This window comes from Coregonus lavaretus (genome assembly GCF_964263955.1).
Source record: "Coregonus lavaretus genome assembly, chromosome: 5".
NCBI lineage: Eukaryota > Metazoa > Chordata > Actinopteri > Salmoniformes > Salmonidae > Coregonus > Coregonus lavaretus.
Window position 1 is genome coordinate 13,969,692 of NC_139992.1, and position 13,801 is coordinate 13,983,492.

General features: G+C 43.9%; 1 protein-coding gene across 1 annotated transcript; it reads right to left on the reverse strand.

Moving 5' to 3' along the window:
* Positions 1–3,878: 3,878 nt before the first annotated feature.
* On the reverse strand, positions 3,879–13,596 carry LOC311129532 (inhibin beta B chain-like; the record flags this gene model as incomplete). The annotated part of the gene is made up of 2 exons (XM_084161829.1): positions 3,879–4,714; positions 13,197–13,596. The coding sequence occupies 2 exons, from the start codon at positions 13,594–13,596 to the stop codon at positions 3,879–3,881; spliced, it is 1,236 nt and encodes a 411-aa protein (XP_084017955.1).
* Between the last annotated feature and the right edge of the window lie 205 nt (positions 13,597–13,801).

Consider the following 13,801-nt stretch of genomic DNA (forward strand, 5'->3'; position numbering starts at 1 on the left):
GAATATTTCAGGGGAACCCGTTGGCTGTGATGTAATAAGGCCATGTGGCTACACGCTGCTGCCCCCAGGATCTCTCAGATCTGTGCTGTTTCCTAAACGAAACCTACCCAACCCACCAGCACAACACTGACATCACCATCAGGAATTAAGCTGATATGTGACCGTCTGTCTCTCAGCTGTATTACATTCAGCAAATGACGGACAGCTAGGTACAACTAATACTGTTCTGACAGTTATATGCTTACAAGTTAGCCTTTTCACCACTTCAGCAAATGATGAGGAATAGGACAGCTAGTAAGCAAGGGGCACAGTCCTGACTGACAGTGAGATGTTTTACATATGGAGCAGTATAGATGGAGATTGCTGTTGAAGTTCCTTTTTTTACTTTTCATTAATATGCCATTTAGCAGACGCTTTTATCCAAAGCGACTTACAGTCATGAGTGCATACATTTTTGTGTATGGGTGGTCCCGGGGATCGAACCCACTACCTTGGCGTTACAAGCGCCGTGCTCTACCAGCTGAGCTACAGAGGACCACGTTATTTTCATATCTAGCAGCTGCTGAATGTAGAGTGCCTGAAAGACTCACTAAAATGATTTCGACCACAACACTGGAGAATACAATAATAATGCAGAGTAAGAATTTATTTTAAAGTTACAAAATATTTTAAGAAAACATATTTTATTTTACATAAACTGTACAGATGACATTTACATGACTAAATGATTCTGAAACAGGAACTAAAAATATATTTTTATTAAATAGAAAAACTGAAAAAATATAATTAAAGATGAAAAATGACGTGTTCCACATGTTTATTGTACAAAATAGATAGAGAAAGGAAATAATAGAACTAAGAAATGGAATCATCATAGTGTACCCTGATACGTAGATTAGGCCTCTTATGATCAAGCTAAAATAATCTTGGCCTCTTTGGTTCCATTATTACACAGCAAATTCCACAGAGTTAAATTAACACTGACAGTGTTGACCCGTATAGACACTGAACAGTGTTGAATTAACACACTGCTTAGTGTAAAGCTTTATTTGCATATTTTCCAGAGTGCTTTGCCTTTCGAGTGAATTGTAGAGTTACCACCCATGACTGAATTTGTTAGTGACAGAGACACGCTTGTTGCATTCATCCATTTTCAGTCCTGGGGTCTTCACCAAGTGAAATCCTAAGTGAAAATACTATCATTAAAATTGTATTATTTAACAAATACAGTATGTATTTCATAAGGCCTTATTTTGAGGACATACACTAAAAATGACTGGGTTGTTTGCATGACCCAACTGCTGGGTTGCAGGCATTGGGTCACTTACTTAGTATTTTTATGACCAAGGTTGGTTTGCTGATGCTGGTTTATTGAGTGAGATAGACCCAGCGGGTCAGATCAGAAGACTGGAGTCTTGGCTTAGTAGGGGTGTGACTTTCAGCAAGTTATTTTTGGCCACCCATGAGAGTAAATGTAATTCCAGTTCATCTGTTCTGTTGAATCGTTATCGCATGTTATGGTTGAACACTGACACTTTTGTAGCTTTAATGAAGTGTACAGAAACATATGGGTTCCTTAAAAGCCTATGCATATGTGATCTCCCCAATATGATAGTTAACAGTTTGTTGCAATATGTAATTCATAATGTTAATATTTTTGTATTAGAATATGTAATCCACAGTAACATGTGAATACATTTTACATTGCAGTGTACAAACTTAACATGATCAACAGGAATGACATTTACTCTCACAGGTGGCCAAACATAACTATCTAAAAGCCATGCCCCTAATAAGTCCCGCCTCCTGAAAATAACCAATGGATTACAATAAAAAAGACAGAGCTGCTTGGTCAACCCAGCATGAAGGTGAATAAAAACTCAATGTATGGTTAAATTAACCAATGTTTGGGTAATCCGAACAACCCAACAATTTGCCTTATTCATGCAACCTGTCACATTATGCTGGCTTGTATAATGCGTAATTCCGACTGAATTTTTTATCACCCGCAACTGCCAGGGTTGGGAAGACTGAAATATGAGACTCCCTAAAGCATCTAAACTGGAACAACCATTTCAGTAACAGGTGCAATAAGTCCAAGTAACATATTGGATTAGTTTAGAAAATGTATCTCACTTATATTTGAGAAACATAAGATTAATTAATCAATCAATGTACATGCAAAAACATAGATATTGAAACAAACAATTATTAAAATCAACCTGCAATAGAGCATGTTGGGAAATATATTAATGATGGGCATGGTTTTGGTTAAACTCTGGTTATTAACACCAACACTGAGTGTTAATTCAACACTTAGAGTTAATTGTTATGTTTACAGTGTAGTCCCTCAGAATAAGTACTTATGAAATACTTATTGTATTGTGTTAAATAATACAACTTTAATAACATTATCTCAGGATCTCGCTTGCTGAAGTCCATTGGACTGAAAATTGATGAATGCAACAACCATGTCTCTGTCACTAACAAAGACAGCCATGAGTGGTAACTCTATAATTCACTCAAAAAGCAAGGGATTCTGGGAAATAAGGCTTTGCACTAAGCAGTGTGTTAATTTAACACTGGTCCAGTGTCTATACGGGCCCACACTTCCAGTGTTATTTTAACACTCTCAGTGTTGATTTAACAATGGAGAATTTGCTGTATAGGTAAAATACTTTTTAAAACAAAATGTCAATTTACTTCCATAAAAATAATTTTAAATGGCAGTCTGTTTATTAACTAATCCTGCAACTTTTCAGTGCAAATGTCATAACAATCATTTGCTTTGGAAAAACAGAAACGAAAGATCACATTTCAAGTATTTGATAGGAGGAGTTACACTAGGATAGGAGGAGGAGAAAGTTCAGTTCAGTCTGGTAGAGTTGCATGGGTGGGTTACTATTCATTGCATAGATCACGTGGCACTTATTTATGACAAGACACTCAGTACCCCTTTGAAGGCATTTCAATATGCAAGTGCTATTAGGAGTGGGAGTGTGCATTTAAAGAGTTTAGTCTGTAAGTGCTGCACTGCACCATCATGCCCTGTTGGGCCCTAACAAAAAACTCCTCGCCAATTCGAGGTACACTTTATCGGAACAAGTAAGGGCAGTGGGGACTCTGCGTTCTCAGGATTAAGTGTATGTAGTGCAGTTTGCACAAAGGTCCATCTTCACCTTTGAACTCAGTGAGCGATTGCCTGCAGCATGGTCACAGACAGACACACACTTACACAGGCAGGAGGAAAGAACGTGGTCCAATGTCAACAACAATATGTCAATGTTAACAACTTTGTTGTTGTGTCGTTACCTCACATGGACAGGAGTGTAGTCCTGGAAAAGCTTTATTCAATAATCATTTCTTGCTGATACAGTTGATGTAATAATTCCACAGGATCAGACAGTCACAGTGTCTTTATGACATTCTTCATGGAAGTGCTGGTGTTTCTGAATTATATAAGCCGACGAATTGTCATTGTCAGTGCTTTTGTTTTGTCAACGTCCTGGTGTGCTGCTTCCTTAAGCGCTTTTCTTTCCATCTTCCTCAGAGAAGAAATTAAGGACCATTATTTTTCCTCTAGAAATGGCAAACTAGAAAAATGATATCATTTGCTGATCAATCATCTCCTTCTCTTCCCAAAACTCTGGAACCGTTCTGATGTTGTTAATATGGAATGGACAGAACCTGGCCTCGCTCAGCCAGGTAAATACAACAAACCATAAATACATATTGTTTGTGTGTACCAGTTGGTGTGCTTCCATATAACTATATATATATATATATATGTGTGTAGTACAAAAAGGTATTTTTGTACAAGACATTTTGACTACCGTCGTTTGATTTAACTTTCAAAGCTCAAAAAGTCACAGACAGTCTCAGGCACAGCCACACTCTTCCACTATCATATTGGGCACGTCTCGTTTTACTATGTTGTACTCATCGTCGAAGTACAGCATAGACATGGTGCTGAGCTTGGTGGGGATACAACAGGAGTTGACCGAGCCGGGGCTCATGCCCCTCATCCGGTATTGGTTGACCACTGCTGTGTGGAATGACGACGCCGACCCCGGTACCCCCGCCATGTACGCCGGGCAGCTTCCCTCGCAGTAGTTACCGTAGTAACCCGCGGGTGCGATGATCCAGTCGTTCCAGCCAATGAGGCGAAAGTCTATGTAGAACTGCCGTCTGCAGCACAGGCCTCCACTGCTCCCGTCACACTCCAGCCCCCTCTTCCTGATGCGGTGGTTCCCTTCCACCTGCTGTGCCCGGACCACCAGAAAGGGCCTGTGTGAGGGTTCCACTGGGTCGACTAAGATAGGAACCACGTTGGACGCCTCACAGCCCTCGCAGCGCACCTCCAGGTCCTGCCGCCGGCCGCCCTTACCAAACAGGGCCCTCACTGCCTCTGACAGGGGGAAGGTGTGCCAGCCACTGCGCTTTAGGTCCACACGCTTCTCCACTAGGGTCCACCGACCTCCTCCCCCTACCCCGGGCCCTGTTCCTCCCCCGGCTCCACCTGCAGCCCCAGTCCCTGCCTCATGGTAGTGGATCTTAACTGTGACTTTCCGTCGAGGCCCTTTCTCAGAGCCGGTGGGCAGCAGCCTGAAGTAGAGCCACAGGTTGGCCTGAGACACATACAGGTTCTGGTTCCCTTCACTGGAGATGAGGAAGTGGAGGCTGGACTTAGAGGCTTGAGATGAAACCAGCTCATCTGATAGAGAAGAGAGGGAAATGTGGGTTTAGTGATATATACTGTACAGTCAAGGGTCAAGAGAATAAACTGACAATTTTAAAGGGCAAGTTAGAAAAGCTGACAAAATTCACAAATTCAAACAGGACAGGAGGATGAAATCCTCACAGTTTTCCAACTTGTGTCTCTGTGAATGAAAGTTATGTCATACTACATATGAGTGTCATTTTTAAGAGGGAGAAAGAAGTGGACAAACATCCACAGGGAGCCCCAAGCAGGGAGCCAGAGAGGGAGCAGTTCAGTCAGTTCTGTCTCTCCTCTCCTCTCCTCTCCTCTCCTCTCCTCTCCTCTCCTCTCCTCTCCTCTCCTCTCCTCTCCTCTCCTCTCCTCTCCATCACCACTCTCTTTCTCTTACATCACATGCCGTTAGACTAGTTCCTTATAGGCTGTTTCTCCTGACAGCCCAGTTCTGGGAGCAGGCCCAGTTGGCATCAGGTCTGATTGTGAAGACTAGGGGAGTGGAGGAGGGGGGTGGACAAGGCCCGGGCCCCAGGGGGTTAATTGAGTTCGCTGTTTGTGTGTGTGTGTATGTGTGTGTGTGTGAAACCCCCTGAGCTCCCCGGAGCCTCTGAGACTGACAGCATAAAGACCCCAGTGAGGTATTAGGAGACAGCCTCGCTGCTGCCTGGCATTGAGTGCGTGGCCCTCCTAACCAAAAGCATGATGAGGCAAAAATAAAATCAATTTACATGACACTGGCCACTTTCTAAAACGACACAAAGAGATTCCAAATGTCTAAGGCATAATGGAGTTTGGGGTCGGCCGTATCTTTTTTTTTAAGCCTAATGATGTCTTCCAAATTACTGTGAAAACCGAGAGGGTTCTGTCTGGGGGTTAGCCAGGATCGGCTTCAGCTGAGCACATGTTGAAGTGGCAAAATGTCTTTGTTTACAAACTGATTAGCGTGAGTTGGTGTCAACAGCTAACCACCAAAGATGATCCTTTTAAAGCGACTCTACGTTTACAACGTACTCCAGTAACAGTGACTTTACATTCATTTCACACAGACCTGTTCAGACTAGTTCTGCCTCCCGCTACAGTATGTCAGCCGGGAGCCAAAGTAACACACACACACACACACACACACATCCCTGTGGCAACAACAAAAGCACAAGGTGCATGCATATCAGCAACATCGATATCCAACCCTCAGAGTGCAGTATCAAGAATGTAAGAAGAACTGTATGTATTGAAATGCATCAGAAGTGTAGATCTAAAGGCATTGATTCAATAACAGTTTTCCCCTGTTTTAACTGCTGTCATGGCCCGAGGTAAGGAGTATCTAACCTCGCCTCATTTACTACCATGCCTTGCTGCTTGCCTCAACAGCTCCCAGTGATCAACAGGGGAGCTCCTAGGCCAGGGCGTTTCTCTCTCTGTGCCCTGAGTGACAGTGTATGGGAGGCAATGAAGTGAGATGGCAGTCTGAATCTCTGACTACAAAGATCCTCCAGTCTGGACTGAAGCATGGTCATAAGAGATGTGCTAGCTTTATATCCCATCTGGGAAAAAAATAACATATTTTTTAACGGCCCACAAGTTAGGGTATCTGAGACTGCCGACTGGGCACAGAAGTAAATTCAACATCTATTACACGTTGGTTCAATTTCATTGAAATGACGTGGAAACAACATTGACTCAACCAGTGTGTGCCCAGTGGGTGGCCGCATTAAAGTGGATGCTGGAGTGGATTGAGAATCATCCTGCTAGAAAACACTTAAACTATTTACCTTTTCTTTCCTTTTCTAAAATACCACAAAAACACATAGCCAGGTGCTTTAACACCGGTGTGCACTGACTGCAGGCTGTGGGAAGGTGAGGGGGGAAGCGAGGTGAGGAAGGAGGTTAGGGAGGAGACCAGTTAAACCAAGAGGTGTGCTGCCTGACTCTGAGTGTGCCTGGCGTCAATGTGCTCCTGGGCCAGGCAGGGTTAGGGCAGGGCAGGTGAGGGGAGGGTGATATCTGGCTGGGCCTCTCTCTCTCTCTGGTAGAGCTAGCACTGCTGGTACTACAGCTGCCTCAGCGTGTCCCCACCTGCGCCACCAACACAACAACAAGGCAGGCCGACAGGTAGGTAAGCAGGCGGGAAATCAGGTAGACAGGTAGGCAAGCAGGCAGGCAATCAGGCAGACAAAAAAGCAGACAAGCAGGGAGGCAGACAGACCGGCAGGCAGGCAGGCAGGCAGTGTGCGTGTGTGTGCACGTGTGCGTGTGCACAACATAGGCAGGGTGCATGTAGCAGGGTGCTATGCTCATTACTCAAAGTCTGTGTCAACAGAGACCGCACATCGCGGAGCACCGCTGCTCTGACATGAGCCTCGCCTTGCAGTCAGACACACAGACACACACGGCTCTGACAGCCATCCCTTAGGCTGCTGGAGCACAGTGCTCAGCTCTGCACTCCAGGAATTCCACACAGGGAAATAGGAGAGGGGGAAAGAGCACAGCAGGTCAGGGCGAGCCCCATTCGGCCAGCTGTTAGTAAGCTGCTTTGGTGGTAGTGGTGGAGAAATGACATACACACGGGGGGGGGGGGGGGGGGGATTGGATTGAGTGTGATGTGGAAAATGCCTGGAGCGGCTCCAGACAGGGCATGATTGATGTTTCTTCATGAAAGACTGTGTCCCAGTGTAAACCCAGCAGCCAGCCCTATAGCCCTGCAAGGCTGCATCCCAAATGGCACCCTATTCCCTATATAATGGACATTTTTACCAGGGCCCATAGGGCTCTGGTCAAATAGTACACTATATAGGGAATAGGGTGCCATTTGGGACATAGCCCGGGGACTGGGCCAGAGTTAATGACATCCAATAATTAAGTCTTGATTCCGTTACTTGGACCGGAGTCACAGGGAGTTCAACCGGTCCAAACGGCTATACCAACGCTATACCAACTCACATCTCCCCTTGCCCTCCGCTCCGCTCCCGTGGTTACGGGACACCAAATCCTGCCGCCAAAGCGAGGGCCCACGGGACCGTGTCATAAGAGACGGGTGGTTGGCACTGTTCCTTACCTGGAACGTTGGCAGTGAGCTCAGTCTCAGTCTCAGCCTCTGCTCCGCTAGGCAGTCTAAGACTGATGGCTGACTGAGAGCTATAGCTGCCTCCTAGCTCCTAGCTGGCTGAAAACCATACAGTTTAAACTATGCGAATAAGACAGGACAACGTCCCACACCTTCACAAAATACTTTGGCCTGATACTTCGCAGTCATCCAGTAAAGCCCATCACAAACTCCCCTAGGCCCCTACCAGCACACCTTGATCTTTGACTGTGACATCACCCGGCCTGTGCCTGGGCCTGGTCTAGCTGCCTCTCTCCAGGTCGCTCTAGGGGCCTTGTCCCTCTCTCCATGCCCTGGCTGGCAGCCTGGGCTTTGGGCTCTGGGGGTGAGTGCCAGCTGGCCTGAAGGCAGAGGGGGTCTAGAGAACAGGGAGCAAAGCCAGTTCCATGGCACAATGCTGCACAAAGGCTCAAAGGTGTCGTGAATAATGGCAAAAGCAAAGAGGCCAGGTTGGTGAACCTTTATATGACAAAAACATTATTTAGAAAACGGTGATATGTGCACACCATGCACCCTCCTCCTCCATCTCTCCATCACCCCGAACCCACAACCGGTGACTCAAATGTCTCATGCATTATTCTGAGCATTTTCTTAATGTTGACATATTGGGTTTAGCAAGAATGCACAGTGCTCTCTCAATAATTGCCTTGTGTTCAACCTGGACTCAGGGGTAGATGTAACATAGTAAACGTAATTCCGGTCCACTCCAATTAGTGTGATATGTTACGTTTCGTACAGTATGTATTAATTTGCAATTCGTACAATATGTTACAAATTGCAATTCCTACAATATATTACGAATTTGCGAAACATATGATATGTTACGAATTCCAATTTGTTGTGGCTAACGTTATCTAGGTGGCTAGTAGCTAACGCTAATGTTAGCTAGGCTAGGGGTTAGGGGTTAATGTTAAGGTTGGGGTTAGGGTTGGGGGTTAAGTTAAAGGGTTAAGATTAGGGTTAGCTAACATGCTAAGTAGTTGCAAAGAAGTTAAAAAGTAGTAAGTAGTTGCAAAGTTGCTAAAATGCTAAAGTTGTCCGTGATGCGATTCAAACACGCAACCTTTGGGTTGCTAGACGTTCGCATAACCTTCTGTCTTATGTAACATACCAAATGTAACATATCATATTAATTTGAGTGTCCCAGATGTACTTTTACTATGTTACATCTAATACATGAGACCAGGCTGTTGCTTTTGTTCCCTTGTCATGAATGTGCTCAGATCATTCCTATTAGAAGGCAACAGCTAGGAACCCATCCAGGCTGATGGTACTGTGTGTGCTGCTAATGCTTCCTCTGATGCTTCCTCTGCTATACAAACCTAAAAACAGTCAAATATGACGTTCTCACCTCACTAACCTGGCAATTATTGGTTTCTGTTATCTAACTGATGATAGATTAGAGCTCACAGAGTGTGTGTGTAGGGCATGAGGCTGAGGCCCGTAGGGTGCCCAAGACGGAAACAAAATAATTAATTAAAAACGAAATAGACAGCATACTGTATATTATATATATATATGTAGTATTTACAGTTGAAGTCGGAAGTTTACATACACCTTAGCCAAATACATTTAAACTCAGTTTTTCACAATTCCTGACATTTAATCCTAGTAAATATTCCCTGTTTTAGGTCAGTTAGGATCACCACTTTATTTTAAGAATGTGAAATGTCAGATAGTAGAGTGAATGATTTATTTCAGCTTTTATTTATTTCATCACATTCCCAGTGGGTCAGAAGTTTACATACACTCAATTAGAATTTGGTAGCATTGCCTTTAAATTGTTTAACTTGGGTCAAACGTTTCGGGTAGCCTTCCACAAGCTTCCCACAATAAGTTGGGTGAATTTTGGCCCATTCCTCCTGACAGAGCTGGGTTAACTGAGTCAGGTTTGTAGGCCTCCTTGCTCGCACACGCTTTTTCAGTTCTGCCCACAAATGTTCTATAGGATTGAGGTCAGGGCTTTGTGATGGCCACTCCAATACCTTGACTTTGTTGTCCTTAAGCCATTTTGGAAGTATGCTTGGGGTCATTGTCCATTTGGAAGACCCATTTACGACCAAGCTTTAACTTCCTGACTGATGTCTTGAGATGTTGCTTCAATATATCCACATAATTTTCCTTCCTCATGATGCCATCTATTTTGTGAAGTGCACCAGTCCCTCCTGCAGCAAAGCACCCTCACAGCATGATGCTGCCACCCCCGTGCTTCACGGTTGGGATGGTGTTCTTCGGCTTGCAATCCTTCCCCCTTTTTCCTCCAAACATAACGATGGTCATTATGGCCAAACAGTTCTATTTTTGTTTCATCAGACCAGAGGACATTTCTCAAAAAGTACGATCTTTGTCCCCATGTGCAGTTGCAAATTGTAGTCTAGCTTTTTTTATGGCGGTTTTGGAGCAGTGGCTTCTTCCTTGCTGAGCGGCCTTTCAGGTTATGTCGATATAGGACTTGTTTTACTGTGGATATAGATACTTTTGTACCTGTTTCCTCCAGCATCTTCACAAGGTCCTTTGCTGTTGTTCTGGGATTGATTTGCACTTTCGCACCAAAGTACGTTCATCTCTAGGAGACAGAACGTGTCTCCTTCCTGAGCGGTATGATGGCTGCGTGGTCCCATGGTGTTTATACTTGCGTACTATTGTTTGTACAGATGAACGTGGTACCTTCAGGCGTTTGGAAATTGCTCCCAAGGATGAACCAGACTTGTGGAGGTCTACCATTTTTTTTCTGAGGTCTTGGCTGATTTCTTATGATTTTCCCATGATGTCAAGCAAAGAGGCACTGAGTTTGAAGGTAGGCCTTGAAATACATCCACAGGTACACCTCCAATTGACTCAAATAATGTCAATTAGCCTATCAGAAGCTTCTAAAGCCATGACATCATTTTCTGGAATTTTCCAAGCTGTTTAAAGGCACAGTCAACTTAGTGTATGTAAACTTCTGACCCACTGGAATTGTGAGACAGTGAATTATAAGTGAAATAATCTGTCTGTAAACAATTGTTGGAAAAATTACTTGTGTCATGCACAAAGTAGATGTCCTAACCGACTTGCCAAAACTATAGTTTGTTAACAAGAAATTTGTGGAGTGGTTGAAAAACAAGTTTTAATGACTCCAACCTAAGTGTATGTAAACTTCCGACTTCAACTGTATATTTTTTCGATATATTTTTTTTATGCAAACGCCAACCACAGGAGGACTCAGGGGCCCGCTCTCAATCAGTGTAGACCGCCTGCTACTGTCGCTCTGATAATCATCAGATGGGGGAGGAGAGGAGGTAGGGGGCCCACATGGGTAACTGAGGGCCCCTGCCTTGGTTGGGTAACGTAGAGAACATTTTGCTGTTTTAAAGCAGGTTTTCTGCAATTATAAATATTTTTCCATGAGGTGGGGAGTAATTTTTGCAGTTTAAAAGCTAATTACCTGCAATTCTACACATTTTGCCATGACTTTTGCCATGTTAATTATATCTGAGAGAGTGACAAACAAAATTAATGGGGGCCCCCTGGAGGTCAGGGCCCCTGGGAACGTGCCCTGCGTGCCCGGTCGGTATTCGGCCATGATTACTTCAAGTTTAGATAGCTGGCTAGACTAACTTACCAATCAATAAATTGTTAACAGACATGGCTAATTGAGTGACTGTCAGTGACTGACATAACAAGAGAAAAACTGTTGATGCACAACCATCTATGATTTGCTAATCCGGCCCTGTGCTTGTCTGTGTGTGTGCACTGTAAACCCCAATGTGCTGTTATTATTCAAAACTTTTGAGGAAACCTGTTGCACTTAATATATCTGAGTACAGAAAAACGTGCTGATTGTCTATACTGTAACGGAAAACTGTAATTTATACGATAATTCGTGGTATTATCAACAGTAAAATCCAGGGTCTGTCGTAGCCGGCCGCGACCGGGAGACCCATGGGGCGGCGCATAATTGGCCCAGCGTCGTCCAGGGTAGGGGAGGGAATGGCCGGCAGGGATGTAGAGCATGGCGTTTGCAACGCCAGGGTTGTGGGTTCATTTCCCATGGGGGGCCAGTATGAAAAATAAAATAATGTATGCACTCACTAACTGTAAGTCGCTCTGGATAAGAGCGTCTGCTAAATGACTAAAATGTAAAAATGTAAAATGTAAAATACTCTGAAACATTTTACTGCAGCATACTGTAAATTATGGTGCATTTTGGGAAAATGTTGTGGCCGGGGAAAGAATTGTTGTATTTCTAATGGTACTGTAATTCCAACCCACAGAAGGTCACCCGTGATACAAGTCAGTATTAGACATCCATCCATGTCTGAGGACGTTGGGAGATGATGTGGAAACTGGCCACTAGGGGTAACAGTGAGTGCTGTTACCTTTAAGTAGGTTTCGGTCTTGCTTGGTTGTTGTGGACGGGGATGGCGGATGGGTGTAAGCCTCTGGTGCAAAAGTTTGCATGTTCGAATCCAGCGATAGAAAGTTGTTTATTTTATTTTTGTTTTGTATCCCAAACCTTAACCATTCGGAGTTAAATTTACGTCATTTAGCAGACACTCTTATCCTGAATGACTTACAGGAGCAATTAGGGTTAAGTGCCTTGCTTAAGGGCACATTGACAGATTTTTCACCTAGTCAGCTCGGGGATTAGAACCAGCGATCTTTCGGTTACTGGCGCAATGCTCTTACCCACTAAGCTACCTGCCGTAATGTAATCTTACATTTTACATTTGAGAAACATGGATGAACGTCTAATTCTGACGCGAGAATGTGAGAGATTGTTGCAGAATACAGTACCACACCATATCTTTGGAGTGCCAAAAACGTTTTGACCACTAGTGGGTGCATGGTGGTGTTGTTTCTGGCTTATTAACATATTTTGAGATGTGCCTTGTAAGAGGCTATATTTGTGGCACCCCTGAGTCAGAATGCTGTACTAATTTAACTCCTATGTGGTTATTGTGCCAAATCAATTAAAAATGTATAGAAAACAGATTGGAGTGGCAACAAGTCTTAAACCTTTAATGGTTGAGCATTTTGCCATGTCCTTTTGGTCGGTAGTTGCTGCTAGTTTGGAAGCCTTTGTTAAGAACTCTAGAAGTGCAAGTGATATAAAATACCAAATATTAATTAATATGCTGTAATGTTGAAACAATTTACCTTGCAGCAAACCCTTGTAATTACAGTAAAATCCTGTGAAATAAAAACCCCACCCCTCAATGAATTTCATTCATACATTCATTCATCCCGATAATGGTAGCATTTACTTTTTACAGTTTAATACAGTCAATTTTACAGTAATGTACTGTGTGTCACTGAATTAATAATGACTCAGAAATAAAGGGAGATAAAAGGGGTGATCAAATGAGTGATATAAATCCTACGATTATCGATAATTACCTGATTCTGCGAAACTTATTATCTCCGACGTCTCCCCTTGCAGCTCGTTACTATAGGAAGCTTGTCCATCAAGGTTGGGGATCTCAACCCTCCCGTCTTCCCGTACCTTACTGGCTTGAAGCCTCCTCAGCGCTGTCAACATTGCAGCCTTGGGAATAGGATGAGTAATGTTGGGTCTTTCACTCATTTGTAACCTGTTCAAGATGTGCCTCTTGACTGCTTCCAAAAGGTCTACGTCCACCCGTTCTGACGCCTCCGGCATCCCACACGATGCGCACGACTCCCGGGCAACGGTTTGAGTCTCTGCCCCGGTTATTTCCGCCCCCGTTGTCCCCAAGGTACCGCGGATTGAAAGTATGCAAGCCATTAAACAAACCAGTGTGAGATTATATTTTCTCATTTTCTCTTTTTGAGACTGGAATTCCAAAGCACGCCGCTGGAAAGGAATTGTGGTTCTTGAATACAGAGAGCAAAGTTAGAGGGTTAGGCTACTTCACAAGTATCTCGGTAAAGATCCTACTATACGCCACCGGGAATACACATGTAACGAGGATTGATGCACACGTTACGGTAATCCAAAACAGTCCATGTAGTTTTTGCATTCC